Raw genomic sequence first — 18534 nt, forward strand, 5'->3', positions numbered from 1 at the left:
GCCCGGTGCGTTCTATTCCAGCTCCGCGTATCGGCCGGGCTAGATTGAGCGTCGAACCAAATGCCATGAAGCCGGCTCTACGCATCTGGTCCCCAGTGCGTCTCCTTGGGCCAGCTTACATGGCACCAGCCTTACGCTCGGTATCCCCGTTTCGCCTGCATAACCCAGTGCGGGCTATTCCACCATGCCGCACTGGCAGAGCGACCGGGAGTATTCAACCAGGTAAGGTTGGGCAGGCTCGGTGCTCATGAGCTCCAGTGCGCCTGCACGGTCCGGTCTACCCAGTACCACCTCCACACCCCAGCCCTCCGGTGGCAGCTCCCCGCACCAGGCTTCCTGTGCGTGTCCTCGGCCCAGTACCACCAGTGCCAGCACCACGCATCAGACCTACTGTGCGCCTTGCCTCTCCAGCGCTGCCGGAGCCTTCCTCCTCTCCTGTGCTGCTGGAGTCTCCCGCCTGTTCAGCGCTGCCGGAGCCTTCCTCCTCTCCTGTGCTGCTGGAGTCTCCCGCCTGTTTAGCGCTGCCAGAGACTTCCGCCTCTACAGCGCTGCCGGAGTCTCCTGCCCATTTAGCGCAGCCAGAGCTGCCAGCCTGCATGGAGCAGCCAGAGCTGCCAGCCTGCATGGAGCAGCCAGAGCTGTCAGTCTGCATGGAGCAGCCAGAGCTGTCAGTCTGCTTGGAGCAGCCAGAACTGTCAGTCTGCATGGAGCTGTCAGTCTGCATGGAGCTGTCAGTCTGCATGGAGCTGTCAGTCTGCATGGAGCTGCCAGTCTGCATGGAGCTGCCAGTCTGCAAGGAGCTGCCAGTCTGCAAGGAGCTGCCAGAGCCGCCAGTCAGCATGGAGCAGCCAGAGCCGCCAGTCAGCATGGAGCAGCCAGAGCCGCCAGTCAGCATGGAGCAGCCAGAGCCGCCAGTCAGCATGAAGCAGCCAGAGCTGCCAGTCAGCGTGGAGCAGCCAGAGCCGTCAGTCTGCCAGGATCCGCCAGTCAGCCAGACTCTTCCAGATCTGCCAGTCAGCCAGACTCTTCCAGATCTGCCAGTCAGCCAGACTCTTCCAGATCTGCCAGTCAGCCAGACTCTTCCAGATCTGCTAGTCAACCAGACTCTTCCAGATCCGCCAGTCAGCCAGGATCTGCCAGAACTGCCAGCCAGCCAGACTCTTCCAGATCTGCCAGTCAGCCAGACTCTTCCAGATCTGCTAGTCAACCAGACTCTTCCAGATCCGCCAGTCAGCCAGGATCTGCCAGAACTGCCAGCCAGCCAGGATCTGCCGGATTCAACTCCCTGGCTGGGCTTCCTCTCAGTGCTGGGCTTCCTCTCAGTGCTGGACTTACACTCAGTGCTGGGCTTACTCTGTCCCGAGCTGCCCCTCTGACCCGAGCTGCCCCTCTGTCCCGAGCTGCCCCTCAGTCCAGTATGGTTCTGGGTGAGGACTACTAGGCCATGGTCGGCGGCGAGGGTGGACAATCCTAGGACGCGAGGAGGGGGGACTAAGACATTCATAGAGTGGGTTCCACGTCCCGAGCCGGAGCCGCCACCATGGACAGACGCCCACCCGGACCCTCCCTATTGTTTTGATGTGCGTCCGGGAGTCCGCACCTTGGGGGGGGGGGTGTTCTGTCACGCCCTGGTCTATATTTATTATGTTATCTTCATTTATTGGGTCAGGCCAGGGTGTAACATGGGTTTATTTGCAGTGTGTTTCGTCTTGGGGTTGTGTGGGGTGTATAGATTAGTCTATGGCTGCCTGAGGCGGTTCTGAATCAGAGTCAGGTGATTATCGTTGTCTCTGATTGTGAACCATATTTAGGTAGCCTGGGTTTCACTGTGTGTTTGTGGGTGATTGTTCCTGACTCTGTGTTTGTTGCACCAGTCAGGGCTGTTTCGGTTTTCGACGTTTGTTGTATTGTTCGTGTTTTCTTCATCATTAAAGATGTATCTAACGAACCACGCTGCATTTTGGTCCGATCCTTGTTCCACCTCTTCGTCAGAGGAGGAGATGGAAGAAACCCGTTACAAAGACTCCACTTCTATGTCAAAGATAATTAAACAAAAACACTACAGTAAATACTACAGTATACTATAATCCACAACAACACTACATTAATTACTATAGTATTTCTACTATAGTTAACTGTAAAAAAAACAGTATACTACAGTAAAACTACAGTATTCACTGTAGTGTTTTTGCTGACTCTAGTCTACAAAACCACTACAATGAATACTACAGTAAAATTAGCAAAATCAGTACAGTAAATACTATAGTATTTATACCATAGTATACTTAAGCAATAAGGCACCTCATGGGTTTGTGGTATATGGCCAATATACCACGGCTAAGGGCTGTTCTTATGTACGACGCAACGCGGAGTGCCTGCATACAGCCCTTAGCCGTAGTATATTGGCCATATAGCACAAACCCATGAGGTACCTTATTGCTATTATAAACTGGTTACCAACGTAATTAGAGCTTTAAAACAAAATGTGTCATACCCATGGTATACGGTCTGATATACCATGGCTTTCAACCAATAAGCATTCAGGGATCGGAGCACCCAGTTCATAATATATTATATAAGCCTGTGTGAAAAATCAGAGAGAGAGAGAGAGGGAGAGAGAACAAGACTGAGAAGAGAAAGAGAGTTGAGGACGTACCGGTGGAGAAGCCAGTTTTCTTGTGACACTTGGTGAACTCAATGTTGAAGTAGGTGACCAGGGCATGGATGTAGTCGTTCCTCTGGATCTGAAGGCAGAAGGCTGAAGTGAAGGACAAGTCCTCAGTCTTCACTGTGTAGATGTCCACCTCCTGTTGAAGAGAGAGAATAACCACACTACTCTGTTACATCTACATCTAGCATTGTTAATGTTATCCTGAGTTACACAGAGATTCTATTCACACCATTCACTGCCAGCACAGTGGTTTCTCCATTGTACATGTACATGTACAGATGTAGGATTATATTTATATCACTCTTTTGTTGCTGAGAATTTTGTGACTTACATAAATTCACTGAAAACCCGTACTAAACACACAGTTATATTAACAGTATTCCACTTTTCATGTACCCTCATTTGGACCAGCTAATAGCCTAACCACTGTTCAAGCAAAATTATGTTGCTGCAGGATTTGTTTTGCTGCGAAAATACAGGTCAAGTTAAGATTCTACATATGTAGGCCTAACTCTTCCTCTGTGGGTGGCCATTAAGCAGTGTGCCATGGGAGGCTGGTCAAGTCTTACAGTAAGTATTGTAAGGAGATGAGAGGTGTGAGTGTGTCCAGGTGCAGGTCTTATATGCGTGTCATATGATCTATGTGGCGGTGCCTCTGAGCACTGTATCCTGTATTATCCCCGAGTCCCTTATTCTCTCTGTCAAGGATGAAGCCTCTGCTTTCTGCTACTCTGCTCCAACCTCTCCCTTTGGGTTCAAGGTTCACGCAGCTGAAACCAAACCCCAGTACCCCCTCCCCCAGAGGGACCAGCCAAGGAAACCCCACTATAGGGGAGAACGAGGAGAAGATGGGGTCATTTGGCTGGAGAACCAAGGCAGTAACTATTGTCAGGGTACTGTTGTACTGGTGTCCTGCTCCTTTATAGACCTCCCCTGGTTCATATCCCACATTTTAACAGGGTATCTGATGCCTCGTGATTCTGCATTGGGAGAGAGGAGAGGGAGGAGAGCATATGGTAGTGGAACACAGCTCTCTGTTCTGGTGAGACCCACATAGTTGCAGTGGAAAAATAACTTTTATGTATCGCGCGATCAGCAGTAAAAAAAAAAAACAACAACAAAAGTGTGCAATACAAAGTCAAGCTCCCCTGCTATTTTTCGCCAACAAATCCCAGCTTCCATAAGAGTAAAAACGGTTTATTTTGGTCATGCACCAATAACTCCTGAAAGTCATATTTTTATAGTGCAGGACAACAATTCAATTCAGCTCTCTCTATCTCACTCACAGTAAAGGTGAAGTTCTGAACATGAGGCACTCATTTCATCTTTTTAACAGCCTAAGCTTTTGCACACTGTCTGTGTACAAGATTAATGACACGATTCATCCTGTAATCCATTTAGAAGACATGCAACAGCTTGTGAGTGGGTTGTTATTTTCAAAGGGGTTTCATTTTACAGGCGCGAAGGACAAATAAGGCACCAGTGTCAAAATCTTGAATTTAAAACACTGACTGTTTCAAAGATTATTTCCCTGCTTCCTCTTATTATAGTCTAATGGCTTTAGAATAATAGAAACAAATTTTAGTTATGTAACATCTGAACTGAGAAAAGGGCAGAACAATCCAATCAATAAACAAGATAAGAAGGGCACCTCGGACAAACTACACAATTAGCGGTCTAGACATGGGAATAGATGCATAGCATCATGCATGGAACAATCCCTGTACCTGTAGTGAAGGATGGCCAGCATGTGAAGGATCACGTTACGGTAACATATTGTCTAGTTACAGCTGAGGTCATACAACTCTGAATTGTGATTGGTATGTGGATTGTTTACTGTCCCTTTACTGTAACCCAGTGATCACCAACCGTTCGATCGCAATCTCCATGGCTTTCCTAGTCAGTAAATCACCAAACAAAAAGCACCATTTTTTTTAATTTGTACTTGATTCAGCTGCCCTGCGAGCCAGGTACTCGAAGTGTTCCCATTTTCAACCATTTAATGTCTGAAGGTACAAACTCCGCCTACCCGGCGGGCCCGGAGAGCAAATCAAGTGCAAATAGTCTACGGCTGACCAATGAGATCAAATCACTTTGTCTGCAGCTTCCACGAGCCAACATCGAAGTTGATAGTCGACTCTAACGTGTGAGATTTGATTTCAACATTTTAAAAACCATAACTAGAGAGAGACTGTCAACGAGTACAGCAATATCTGCTGTTTTTATGATTGACTTCATGTTTAAGATTGTATTCAACACTGTCACTTTATTCAACACTTTTATAAGATATAAAACGCGCTCCCCATCCACTCGCATTACAAAGTGTATCGATAGACTAGCATTGTTATTAGCGACATGTGTCTTTCCAATATCGAGAAGGATTTCACGTTCCCTGTTCATACGAGTAACAACATGAATTTGTGCATGAGTCAGAAATAAAGTGTTCCTCGAACTTCGCCATCAGATGGAAGACGGTGTCCCTTTTGTGGTCAGTCAGAGGAGGGAGGAAGAGCTGAGGGAGCAGTAGCGTGCCGTGGTTCTGGGGCCTGGGCCTTCAGTGAAGTCCTACACAGTCCCACCCGAATTAATCCACCTCTTATTACCATCATTATGATGCCATGGCTCTAGACACTATACATTTAGACAGAAACGCAGGATAACCAGGCGTTGCGTCACCTTGAAATCAACATTTTTATTCAGAGAATTGCAGGGGAAGAGTACAATACCATTTCATTGTGCAGCTTCGTTGCCCTGCGCGCTTGTTCGTTGAGCTGTAGATCCACTCGGGTGTCCCCAAAGGTTTTCAAAAGCACCATTGTTTGTAAGTGCCCAGCCGTACTTTGGTGTCTCGTTGCTGCCTTGGTTAGACAACTCAGGTTTGCAAAGCCAGTGTGGCTCCAAACACCAAATCGATCACTTGCAAATAATAGGCATTCCCAGCAGTACAGTTTGCAGTGCTTCTCGGAGCCTGTCTTTGTAGCGTCGGCTTTGTAGCGTCGGCATCTACCTCTCCTGACAATGTCTAACTTTTCTTGAAAAGTTTGTCTTGAGAATGGCGTTATAATTATATCCTCAACCAAATCGATATCTTCTCCTTCCGCCATTGTGGGTTGAAAAAACAGTTTAGTAGTACGCGAATTAATTCGTTGATCAATTTCAGTTTCCTAATTCTGAGACCTGCCCATATAGGACCTGCCTCTCAATATTGGTAATCCAATCAAAAGACGTGCAGGCACTACGCCTGCTAGCTGGCTCCTGTGTAACACTGGAGCCAGCCAGCAGGCATACAATAGCCAACTCTAAAGCTGATTGGTTGACACAAAATGTTAATTTCCATTCACGTTAGGCTACAAGCGCCCGCATTGTTGATTCTGAAGGCCTGAGGGCAGATTTTAGACCCCTGGCAACATATGATGGCTGAATATGATTGGATAAAATATCTAACATAAAGACCAGCCCTCCAAATCTCAACCTGGGGCTGGAAGCAGTGCAACCAAGAGGAACGCTATGAAATGAAGAGTGTAACTCTTACTCTGGGGAATAATTTAATACATATTTGTGGGAAAATATATTTAAAAAAAATTATATTCTGATGATGTTTAGGCCAGCAGAGAAGGCCTTGCTGGCCCCGAGGGCCCACCACTGGGTGAGAGGCAGCCTATCAGCTGCTCTCAATTTCAATTTAACCTCTTGAAACTCCCCATCCCGGATCCGGGATCGTGACTAAAGCCTCAGGCTCATTAGCATAACGCAACATTAACGATTTCTGAAAATCGCAAATAAAATTAAAATAATGCGTTTGCTCTCAAGCTTAGCCTTTTCTTAACAACACTGTCATCTCAGATTTTCAAAATATGCTTTTGAACCATAGAAATTGACTAATTTGTGTAAGAGTATGCAAAGCTAGCATAGCATTTTGTGTAGCATGTAGCACGCAACATTTTCACAAAAACCAGATAACCAAATAAATAAAATCATTTACCTTTGAAGAGCTTCTGATGTTTTCAATGAGGAGAGTCTCAGTCACATACCAAATGCGCAGTGTTTCCTGAAAGCGTCTGTGTGTAGGAGAAATCGTTCCGTTTTCTACATTGCGTCTGGCTACCGAAACGAACCGAAAATGCAGTCACCTACAACGTGAAACTTTTTCCGGATTAACTACATAATATCGACCGAAACATGGCAAACGTTGTTTGGAATCAATCCTCAAGGTGTTTTTTCACATATCTCTTCATTGACATGCAGTTCGTGGAAGCTTGCTTTCCTCTCTGTATCGCATGGAAAAATACTGGCAGGTGACTTTTGCGCACCAATTTCGGCGCAGGACACCGGGCGGACACGTGGTAAATGTGGTCAATCTTCCAATGATCTGCCCACAAATACGTCACAATGCTGCAGACACCTTGGGGAAACGACAGAAAGGGTTGACTCATTCCTCTTGCGTTCACAGCCATATAAGGAGATCATGAAAAACAGAGCCTCAAAAATCCTTGTCATTTCCTGGATGCCATCTCATCTTGGTTTTGCCTGAAGCTCACGTTATAGGGCACGCACAGAGAAGATCTTTGTATTTCTGGACACGTCAGAGTGTTTTCTTTCGAACGGTAGCAATTATATGCATAGTCGAGCATCTTTTTGTGACAAAATGTCTTGTTTAAAACGGGAACGTTTTTCATCCAAAAATGAAATTGCGCCCCCAGAGCATCAACAGGTTAAGGGGCTTCTCATTCTCACACACACTCCATCTTCCTCCAACTTTCCATCCGCTGAGACTGACCATCACATATAGGCACCATCAGTCACCAGTAAAATAAATAAAAAATGCTAATGATTTCAATTTATGCCTCACAAGAAGTAATACAACAAATTATCTATTACCAGTACATCTGTCAGGGTTTACCAGAATTGGACCCAGAAGCAGACCAGGACAAGGTGAGTATAAAGATGGTGAGTATTTATTAATCAATGAGAACGTGGAGGTAGATCGTTCCGGGTGGAGGAGCGGGCAGCAGAGGTGGGTTGATAGGCAGATCCAATGGATAACAACACACTGGCGACGAGCAGACAGGGATGGGGTATGGGTTCCGGGTGAATGGCTGTAGACAAAACAAACGGCGGTAGGTTAAAGGCAAGCAAGACGTACAAAACAATAAAACAAAAACAAACTCTATAAACTGGAGGCTGGTTCGTGGGCACAACATACTGTTCATGGCTAACGATCCGGCAGGGAATGGATGTCAGGTCAGAGCTTTTGAAGGGGAGAGGTGATGATCAGGACAGGTGTGCAGATTACTGATGGGATACAGGTGCGGGTGAACATTGATCTCCCAACAAGCTAATTCGCCCGGCAACCAGAAAGGGTGCGTTCCAGGACACCGGAAACACACTCCAGGACAGAAACACAGGCAAACACAGACTCAGGAAGCGGGATTCGTGACAGTACCCCCCCTCCGACGAACGCCACAAGGCGGACTACCTGGAGCACCAGGGTGGAGGCGGTAGAAGTCACGAAGCAGGTCGTCATCAAGGATCTGACGCCGAGGAATCCAACTCCTCTCCTCTGGACCATATCCTTCCCAATCCACGAGATATTGGAAACCTCGACCCCGTCGTCTGGAATCCATTATGCGGCGCACCGTGTAGGCAGGACCACCTCCGATCATCCAAGGAGGAGGAGGACGAGGAGGAGGGGGCAACAGAGGACTGAGGAGAACCGGCTTGAGGCAGGAGACATGAAAGGTGGGGTGTACTAGAAGCGTTGCCGGCAATTTGAGTCGGACCACAACAGGGTTAATGATTCCCTCCACCACAAACGGACCAATGAACCTTGGTGACAGTTTCCTCGACTCAGTCCGTAGAGGAAGATCCCGTGTAGCCAACCAAACCTTATCTCCGATGGTATAAGCGGGAGCAGGAATACGGCGACGATTTGCCTGGATCTGATACCGGTCAGAAACTCTAAGGAGAACCTTCCTGGCCCGATGCCAGGTCTGGTGGCAACGACGAATGTGGGCCTGGACAGAAGGAACCGAAAGATCCCTCTCCTGAGAAGGAAACCAGGGAGGTTGGTATCCGTACAGGCATTGGAAGGGGGACATCCCAGTGGCAGATGAAGGAAGGGTATTATGGGCATTCTCGACCCAGGGTAATTGAGATGACCAAGAGGTGGGATCAGAGGAGACAAGACAACGCAGCGTGGACTCCATCTTCTGGTTGGCTCTCTCCACCTGACCATTAGATTGTGGGTGAAATCCAGAAGTGAGACTGACTGTAGCTCCAATGGCCAAACAGAAGGATCTCCAGACAGCAGAGGTAAACTGAGGACCACGGTCAGAAACAATGTCACTGGGCAATCCGTGGACCCTGAAAACCTCCCTAACCAGGATCTCGGACGTCTCCGTGGCAGATGGAAGCTTGGAGAGAGGGACAAAATGAGCAAACTTTCTGAATCTGTCCACAATGGTCAGAATGACCGTGTTCCCAACAGAAGGGAGCAATCCCGTGACAAAATCCATGGCCAGATGCGACCAAGGTCGCCGAGGAATAGGTAGGGGGTGAAGAAGCCCAGAGCTGGGCCGATTGGTACTCTTGTTATGAGCACAAACAGGACATGCGGCAACAAACCTCCGGGTATCTTCTCCCATGGCAGGCCACCAAAATCGTCTGCGCAGTAGCGCCATAGTCCGAGCAACGCCAAGGTGACAAGCTATCTTGCTGGCGTGGGACCACTGAAGAACAGCAGAACGGACCGACTCAGGCACGAACAACCAACCGGGTGGACCGTTACCGGGGCCAGGCTGCGTCCGAAGGGCCGCCATCACCTCCTCCTCAATCATCCATGTAACGGCTCCCACGACAAGGTTCTGGGGAAGAATCGTCTCAGTCTTGGCCCCACTCTCATCCGTCTTGGAGAACATCCGGGACAAGGCGTCCGCTTTGCCATTCTTCGACCCAGGTCGGAACGTCAGGGAAAAATTGAAGCGTCCAAAAAACAAAGCCCACCTGGCCTGACGGGAGTTGAGATGTTTAGCCGATTGCACGTAAGCCAGATTCTTGTGGTCAGTCCAGACCACAAACGGTTGCTCCGCTCCCTCCAACCAGTGACGCCACTCCTCCAAGGCAAGCTTCACAGCGAGAAGCTCGCGGTTACCCACATCGTAGTTTCTCTCAGCTGGTGAAAGATGACAAGAGTAGAAGGCACAGGGATGGAGTTTACCGCGAGTGGAGCTACGCAGGGACAGGATGGCGCCCACCCCCACATCAGACGCGTCCACCTCAATAACAAACTGACGGGAAGTGTCCGGGTTGAGAGAGAATCGGCGCGTTGGTGAATCGGCTCTTCAAGTTCAGAAATGCTCGGTCTGCCTCAGGAGTCCAACAGAAAATTCTGGTGCAAGACGTCAGAGCAGTTAAAGGGACGGCCACCCGGCTGTAATCACGGATAAACCTCCGATAGAAGTTCGCAAATCCCAGGAATCTCTGGAGCTGCAATCTCGTACCGGGCCGGGCCCAATCCCGAACCTTCTCTTGGTCCATCTTGATCTCACCCCTGGAGATGATGTACCCGAGGAAGGATGTAGTGTGGGCGTGAAAATCACACTTCTCTGCCTTCACAAACAGACGGTTCTCCAATAACCGCTGCAGGACCTGCTTAACATGCTGGATGTGGCTGGAAAGCTCCTTGGAGAAAATCAGGATGTCATCCAGGTAAACGAACACAAACAGACCGATCATATCCCTCAGCACGTCATTCACCAAACTTTGGAACACTACTGGAGCGTTGGAAAGTCCAAACGGCATCACCTGGTACTCGAAATGTCCCATAGGTGTATTGAATCCAGTCAACCACTCGTCCCCCTCTTTGATCCAAACCAGATGATACGCATTGCGTAGATCAAGCTTGGATAAACACAGTAGCACCCTGTAAAGAATCGAAAGCGGAGCTCATCAAGGGCAAGGGGTACTTGTTTTTGACCGTAATATCATTCAACCCCCGATAATCAATACACGGTCGAAGAGAGCCATCCTTCTTACTCACAAAAAAAAATCCAGCTCCCAGGGGTGATGACTAGGGACGAATGAGACCTGCAGCAAGAGACTCCTTTATGTAGGTCTCCAGGGCTTCCCGCTCAGGTCGAGAAATACTGTATAACCGTCCCTTGGGAAAGGCAGCTCCAGGGAACAGCTTAATTGTACAATCATAAGGTCGGTGGGGAGGAAGTGACTGAGCTTTCTGCTTACTGAACACCTCACCCAACTCGTGATATGTTTCAGGAACCAGGGACAAATCAGGAGGAGCAGACTCACTGACCCGACTGGGGACAGCATGAGAACAGGCAGTCCTGAGGCAGTTAGCATGGCACTCAATGTTCCAACTAGTTACCTTACCAGTCACCCAATCGAACGAAGGATTGTGTTCTCTTAGCCAGGGGTATCCAAGAACCAGAGGAACATGGGGGGAAGGCAAAATGAAAAAAGAAATAACCTCTGAATGATTCCCCGACAACAACATCTTAACCGGTTCAGTCCTCAAAGCTTTCTCATCTCTGCCGTGAAACCCTGGTATGACGTCATGCATGTGTCCCGTCGTTCCCAAACAGCTGAAGCCCATTCCAGAGCTCTACCACGCAGCAGCTCAATAACAAAAGCTATCCTAGCCTTATCTGTGGCGTAAGAGTGGGGCTGCAGATCAAAAACTAACCCACACTGTAAAAGAACGGCATCCTCCCAGATCTCCCTCGTACTTCTCCGGTGTCGGAACCTTGGGCTCACGGAAGGAACCCGCTCCCGAATCGGCAGGTGATATGGGTGAAACAGGTGGTGGATGATCCGCGGCAACCTGAGCTGATCCTGGATACTCGTTAATCTATCCGATAAGTTCCAGATTGAACCCGCTATCTCGTGTAGCGCCGTGTTGTGTTGTCCCAACATCGTCTCACCTGCTGGGTAATTGTATGGCAAACGGAGTCCAGGTCCGCTGGGTTCATCACTGGCCGGATCGTTCTGTCAGGGTTTACCAGAATTGGACCCAGAAGCAGACCAGGACAAGGTGAGTATAAAGATGGTGAGTATTTATTAATCAATGAGAACGTGGAGGTAGATAGTTCCGGGTGGAGGAGCGGGCAGCAGAGGTGGGTTGATGGGAGTGGATAGGCAGATCCAATGGATAACAACACACTGGCGACGAGCAGACAGGGATGGGGTATGGGTTCCGGGTGAATGGCTGTAGACAAAACAAACGGTGGTAAGTTAAAGGCAAGCAAGACGTACAAAACAATAAAACAAAAACAAACTCTATAAACTGGAGGCTGGTTCGTGGGCACAACATACTGTTCATGGCTAACGATCCGGCAGGGAATGGATGTCAGGTCAGAGCTTTTGAAGGGGAGAGGTGATGATCAGGACAGGTGTGCAGATTACTGATGGGATACAGGTGCGGGTGAACATCGATCTCCCAACAAGCTAATTCGCCCGGCAACCAGACAGGGTGCGTTCCAGGACACCGGAAACAAACTCCAGGACAGAAACACAGGCAAACACAGACTCAGGAAGCGGGATTCGTGACTACATCACGTATTGAAATATACTTTTAAAATGGTGTGAGGTTAATAACATTGGCGGGGCAATTCAAGTGTAGCCAATTTGCAATTATAATGTATTCAGCCTATAGCCTACTGCACAAAACTCATTGATACAGAATGGTTTTTAATAGGTTAATGTTGAATGAGCTTATGTTTTTAAAGTCCTGTTTTTTAATTTATTCTGAGGGTTAGATCTCGGCTGGTGGCAACATTATAAAAATAACAGTAACACTGGTTATGTAAATCCCACTCTGCATGAGCCCAGAGACAACGTTGAGTCAGTGCTTTCTGATTAAACTGTACGCTTTAACACTGCGGGGCCTCAACAAATCCTACCCACATATACAAATCAAATCACATTTTATTGGTCGAGTACACACATTTTGTAAATGTTATCGCAGGTGCAGTGAAATGCTTATGTTGCTAGCTCCAACAGTGCAGTAATATCTAACAATACACACAAATACAAAAATATCAGAACGAATCATGTCAGTCCGGAATATAAATACAATTCCAGTCAAATGTTAGAACACACCTAGAACACACCTACTCATTCAAGGGGTTTTTATTTTACTATTTTCTCCCTCATTAAAACTCGCTTTTCAACCAAATTTCTTGTTAACATACTATAGTTTTGGCAAGTCAGTTAGGATATCTACTTTGTGCATGACACAAGTAATTTTCCAACTATTGTTAATAGACAGATTATTTCACTTATAATTCACTGTGTCTTTAATTTCAGTGGGTCAGAGGTTTACATACACTAAGTTGACTCTACCTTTAAACAGCTTGGAAAATTCCAGAAAATTATGTCATGGCTATAGAAGCTTCTGATAGGCTAATTGACATAATTTGAGTCAATTGGAGGTGTACCTGTGAATGTATTTCAAGGCTTACCTTCAAACATTGGATCATTCAGAGATCCTCACTGAACTTCTGGAGAGAGTTTGCTGCACTGAAAGTAAAGGGGCTGAATAGTTTTGCACGCCCAATTTTTCAGTTTTTGATTTGTTAAAAAAGTTTGAAATATCCAATAAATGTCGTTCCACTTCATGATTGTGTCCCACTTGTTGTTGATTCTTCACAAAAAAATACAGTTTTATATCTTTATGTTTGAAGCATGAAATGTGGCAAAAGGTCGCAAAGTTCAAGGGGGCCGAATACTTTCGCAAGGCACTGTATGTATATATATATATGCATATTATAGTGTCTATAGACAGTGTCATGACTGTCCTGTGAGGATCCAGATGGGTCGGATCAGCTTTGCAATGGATGACCCCTCTCCTTCGTGGGGAGGGTGGGGGGTTGACAGTTCACACCCTGTTGTAACTCAAGGATTAGAACTTTTAATCTCCCTCTCCAAATTCCCACAGGAATGTGTCTTTTTCCACATACGTTTCCCGCCGAAACTAACACATTTTAAAGCGAATACTGGGGAATGTTCAGAGGCGACCAAAATAATAATAATGTAATTTCGGTTGTTATTTTGTGATGTCATTCAAAATGTTATTAAGGAGATACTGTAACTTGAAAAGTAAATACACTATATGTACGAAGTCTCCACCCTTTACGTTGTGTATGAAATATGAAAAATTATGAAAGTGTTTTTTTTAAGAGAGGGATGTGATCTTAGAAACTATAAGAGGAAATTGTTTCTATAACTTTGTACAAGTGAGTAGTCACGACCCCTTGAGTGAAGTGAGAGAGCGTTTGAGCCTCATGAACCGCCACTTTTGAATTAACTGCATAAAACGGTGGGTTAAGAATGAACATATCAGACCAGAGAGACGTTTTAGCTGCAAATCACGTCCAAAATGGTTTGAACTCTGAAATCTCAACACGAGGTAGAGACAATAACGTCAACTCCCGAACAATCACTGGTATGGCTGACTAGCTGTCCTAAGTAAAGTATCTAGAAAATAGAATTTAAGTGAGCTCTGTAGTTCTGTTCAGGACTGCACGACAGTTTGCCAGATGCCGGGTGACAGCAGAGGAGAGCAATAGCAGAAGAGACTTTTTCCAACCTTCACTGTGAATGTTTAAATGATGTATTCAACATTGACAAGAAAAATACAATAGTTTGTGTATTATTAGTTTAGGCACACTTTGCCTGTCTATCGTTGTGACTAAGATGAAGAGCAGATCAAATTTTAGGACTCATTTTATGCAGAAATCCAGGTAATTCCAAAGGGTTCACATACTTTTTCTTGCAACTGTCCACACACACACACACACACACACACACACACACACACACACACACACACACACACACACACACACACACACACACACACACACACACACACACACACACACACACACACACACACACACACACAACTGAAGTGAAGACATATCTGACCTTGATCAGGCAAGAGTTGGTGACCACATGTTTGGGGTCTACTATGTCCACCAGGGGCTCCTTCATGGCCACGTTACGGATGCAGGTCATGTCAAAGCCATACACATTCTCCCACCCTGTGGAAACACAGCTCATTATGGAACACCTTTGTGGAAGAAGGGATATTACATAAGTCCTCCCTCGAGAGGGAGGAATACATTGTGTCTATTTGATATGGCACCCTAATCCCTATGTAGTTGACCAGGGCCCAAGGACTCTGGTCAAAAGTACTGGACTAAACAGGGAATTGAGGGCCATTTCAGAAACAGGCGTTGTATTCGTCCCTCTCTAGGTCGGATTCACAGTATTTCATTGCCCTTCTTTAGGGTCGGGTAGACAGCTTCCTTAGACTCTGTTGCACTTGGCCAGCTAACCATCACTGCAGTGCATTGCAGTAAACAGAGAGATTCTCCTTCTCTTCCCTAATATATTTTCTCCTCAGGCTAACTGTTCATAGATTATGCATGGCCACAGTACTTAAAGATGGACTGTCAAATGTTTGTATAATTTTAGATCCCGATGTGCATCTTTAAGATAGGATAGTGTGTGTGTAAGCATCTCTATTGTGTCCCATTAAAGTGGAACCACTTAAGTTTAACGATAGGAGGAGGAAGGAATAATGAGCAGGTCGCACCTCAGCTGTTGATGTGCATTCTCATGCCCTAAAACTGAAATAGTCTAGTCCTAGTTCATATTCCTTAAGCATTAAACATAAGAAAATGGACTGAAACAGGGAGGCACTATCTGATTTTCTCCGATAAGAAATGCTAATTTCCATTTTCTGTTGCAAAATGTTTTGCTATGGTATGCCCTAATGAATACAGCCCTTCTCTCATGCAGACAGAACATTATTTTAGAGCACTAAGTGATCCAGCACGCCATCCCTTCCCAAAAGGCATCTACAGTATAAGCATCTGTTTGTTGGAACCAGACTGGGACCAACATGGACAATGTGCCCCAATTGTCTTCTATCTCTTCTCAAAGCTTTCCTTTCCCTAAAACATCCCTCTGCACACGCAGAGAGCGAAACAGCACGAGCTGGACCTCTCTTCAGTGCTCAGTCATGTGGCCTGGGTTTCTGTAAGCCTAAGGAGCTCTGTCTCATGGTGTGTAATTCCTTAGTTGTGGCAGTGTGTATGTGGAGTGGGTGTGTGTATTGCTTCTGCTTCTTGTCCTATGTTCTGCTGCCATGGCTCTTGTCTCTGGTCTCTGTGCTGAAATGAAGATGAACAATTCCACCAAATCCTCCAGGAGAGCTTTAGTGTGGGCTAGCACAGAGATGGAGAGGTTTGTTGACCTATAATATCAGATCAATCACCACTTATGCCTTTGAAAAGTTCAAATGCACCAACACTAATGTGTGTGTGTGTATGTGTGTTTGTGTGTGTGTTTTTTTTTGCATGTGCTGCTATTGTTGTTCTACATTCACGGTCTATTAGCGAAGCAGAAACATAAGCCAGGTAAGATCCACCCTGGGAATAGAGAGGGAGTTACGGGCAGCAGGACTTATGTGAGGGCCCAGGGCCAACTAAACATACACACACACAAACACACTCACAGTGGATTTTGAAGTCCTTGTACTGCCTGTCCTCGATGGCCACCACATACAGTGCAGCACGGTCGGGAAACATCAGACCGCCGGGTTTCTGTGTAAAATATGGGGAGGAAAAAACACCCTGCAATCAATCCTGCACACAAGACATGTCATTTATCAGCTGTGCTGCATGTGAGAAGAACCAAACGCCGAGCCAGGTTATGGTTTTCATCCCTGGTTAAGTCTGTGAGGGTTGTTGAGCGTTGTTCGTTCTGCTAGCATGTCTGGTTAATGCATGTGCACGCACACATATGTACACACACACACACACACACACACACACACACACACACACACACACACACACACACACACACACACACACACACACACACACACACACACACACACACACACACACACACACACACACACACACACACACACAAACATGCCTACCAGCCACTTGTCCCTTGCAAAGATGACGGTATTGAGCATGGACTCGTAGAAGAGACAGTAGCCCATCCACTCTGAGATGATGATGTCAACCTTCTCCACTGGCAGCTCCACCTCCTCCACCTTGCCCCTGAAGATAGTAATAACTGCAAGACATACCATAACACACCATTACCATGGAGCCAATCATATTAGGTCTATGTGAAGAGTACATAGGAGGTCCACACCACAGCACAGAACACAATCACTTAAGCTTTGCTTCAACTTAGTCGGGGTCTCAACTTACTTTCTCAAAGTGTTCTGAACATTTTGAGACCATTCTCAATGTCAAACCAGTTGGAGAACATTCCTAGAACATTACCAATTTCTATGTTATTTTAATCCAGAAAAGTTGTGGGAAGGTGACATGCAAAATAAGCAAAGAACCACATGTTCTACCCAAGCTGTAAGAAACACGGTTCTCAGAAAATGATTTGCTAGCTGGGAAGATACATTCATACAGAAAGATTCTAATCATTAAGCACGTTTCCATCCAAAGTTTTTATGCGTGTAAAGTTAGACTGTTCTTATAAAAATGTATTGAGTACTATTGTTCATAGTATGGATATAGTTAGCATGCCAAAAGTTCCCGGATGTCATGCTAAATTCGCCAAATTTTGAAATATACAAGCAGTGGACACTATTGCTGTGCTTTTAGGGCCCATAATGCAATTCTTCAAGAAAATGGACATGGCTTCGTAACATTTGCAGATTTGAAGAAAGTCCAATGAGAGATGATACAAATGTAAATACAAAATGTAAATATTAATTGCTTTAACTAATTATTACAAATGTTAAGAAAATGTTGAGCAATTAAATAAAAAAGTAATTACTTTTCAAAGATATTATTAATATATTATTACACTACTAGCCTTAAACTGCGTAGCATATCATTACAGCAGATGCTTGTATGTATGTATATTAGCTAGCTCCCTAATGTTAGGTGGATACTCATACATCAAACTTGCGAGTATATGAACTAATACATAGTTGTGTGTGGTATGTCTGTCTCGAGCCACATACAGTGCATCGCGTGCCGATGAGCCATTTAGGGTTAAACATAGGAATGGACGCAAATAATGAAATATTAAATACAGATGGAGGAAAACATTTATTGATTGGATTATTCACATCATTCTTAGCTTAGCTAAGTGGTATAGTCGTGGTGCGTTCTCAATGGACATTGCTAATAAAGTCGTAAGATGTCTAGCTATGTAACGGCGTTCTTCTTTTGTTGAAAGAGAGTCGGACTGAAATGCAGCGTGTAAGTTTTTTATTTATTTTTATTTTATTTTACCTTTATTTAACCAGGTAGGCTAGTTGAGAACAAGTTCTCATTTACAACTGCGACCTGGCCAAGATAAAGCATAGCAGTGTGAACAGACAGCGCAGAGTTATACATGGAGTAAACAATTAACAAGTCAATAACACAGTAGAAAAAAAGGGGAGTCTATATACAATGTGTGCAAAAGACATGAGGAGGTAGGCGAATAATTACAATATTGCAGATTAACACTGGATTGATAATGGTCATGTACAGGTAGAGATATTGGTGTGCAAAAGAGCAGAAAAGTAAATAAATAAAAACTGTGGGGATGAGGTAGGTGAAAATGGGTGGGCTATTTACCAATAGATTATGTACAGCTGCGGATGGGTGTTGCCATCGTAACCAGTGAACTGAGATAAGGCGGAGCTTTACCTAGCATGGCCTTGTAGACGACCTGGAGCCAGTGGGTCTTGCGACGAATATGTAGCGAGGGCCAGCCGACTAGAGCATACAAGTCGCAGTGGTGGGTAGTATAAGGTGCTTTAGTGACAAAACGGATGGCACTGTGATAAACTGCATCCA

The 18534-nt window shown here is 45.8% G+C and overlaps 1 protein-coding gene across 1 annotated transcript; it reads right to left on the bottom strand.

The window, feature by feature from the left end:
- Window positions 1-2656: 2656 nt before the first annotated feature.
- LOC135535961 (protein arginine N-methyltransferase 8) lies at window positions 2657-16792 on the bottom strand (the record flags this gene model as incomplete). Its single annotated transcript, XM_064962363.1, has 4 exons — window positions 2657-2807; window positions 14618-14733; window positions 16215-16302; window positions 16650-16792. Coding segments are annotated over 4 exons (498 nt in total), but the record flags the coding sequence as incomplete, so codon positions are not given.
- Window positions 16793-18534: the final 1742 nt, after the last annotated feature.

The sequence above is a fragment of the Oncorhynchus masou genome, unplaced genomic scaffold (genome assembly GCF_036934945.1).
Source record: "Oncorhynchus masou masou isolate Uvic2021 unplaced genomic scaffold, UVic_Omas_1.1 unplaced_scaffold_5381, whole genome shotgun sequence".
Taxonomy (NCBI): Eukaryota; Metazoa; Chordata; class Actinopteri; order Salmoniformes; family Salmonidae; genus Oncorhynchus; species Oncorhynchus masou.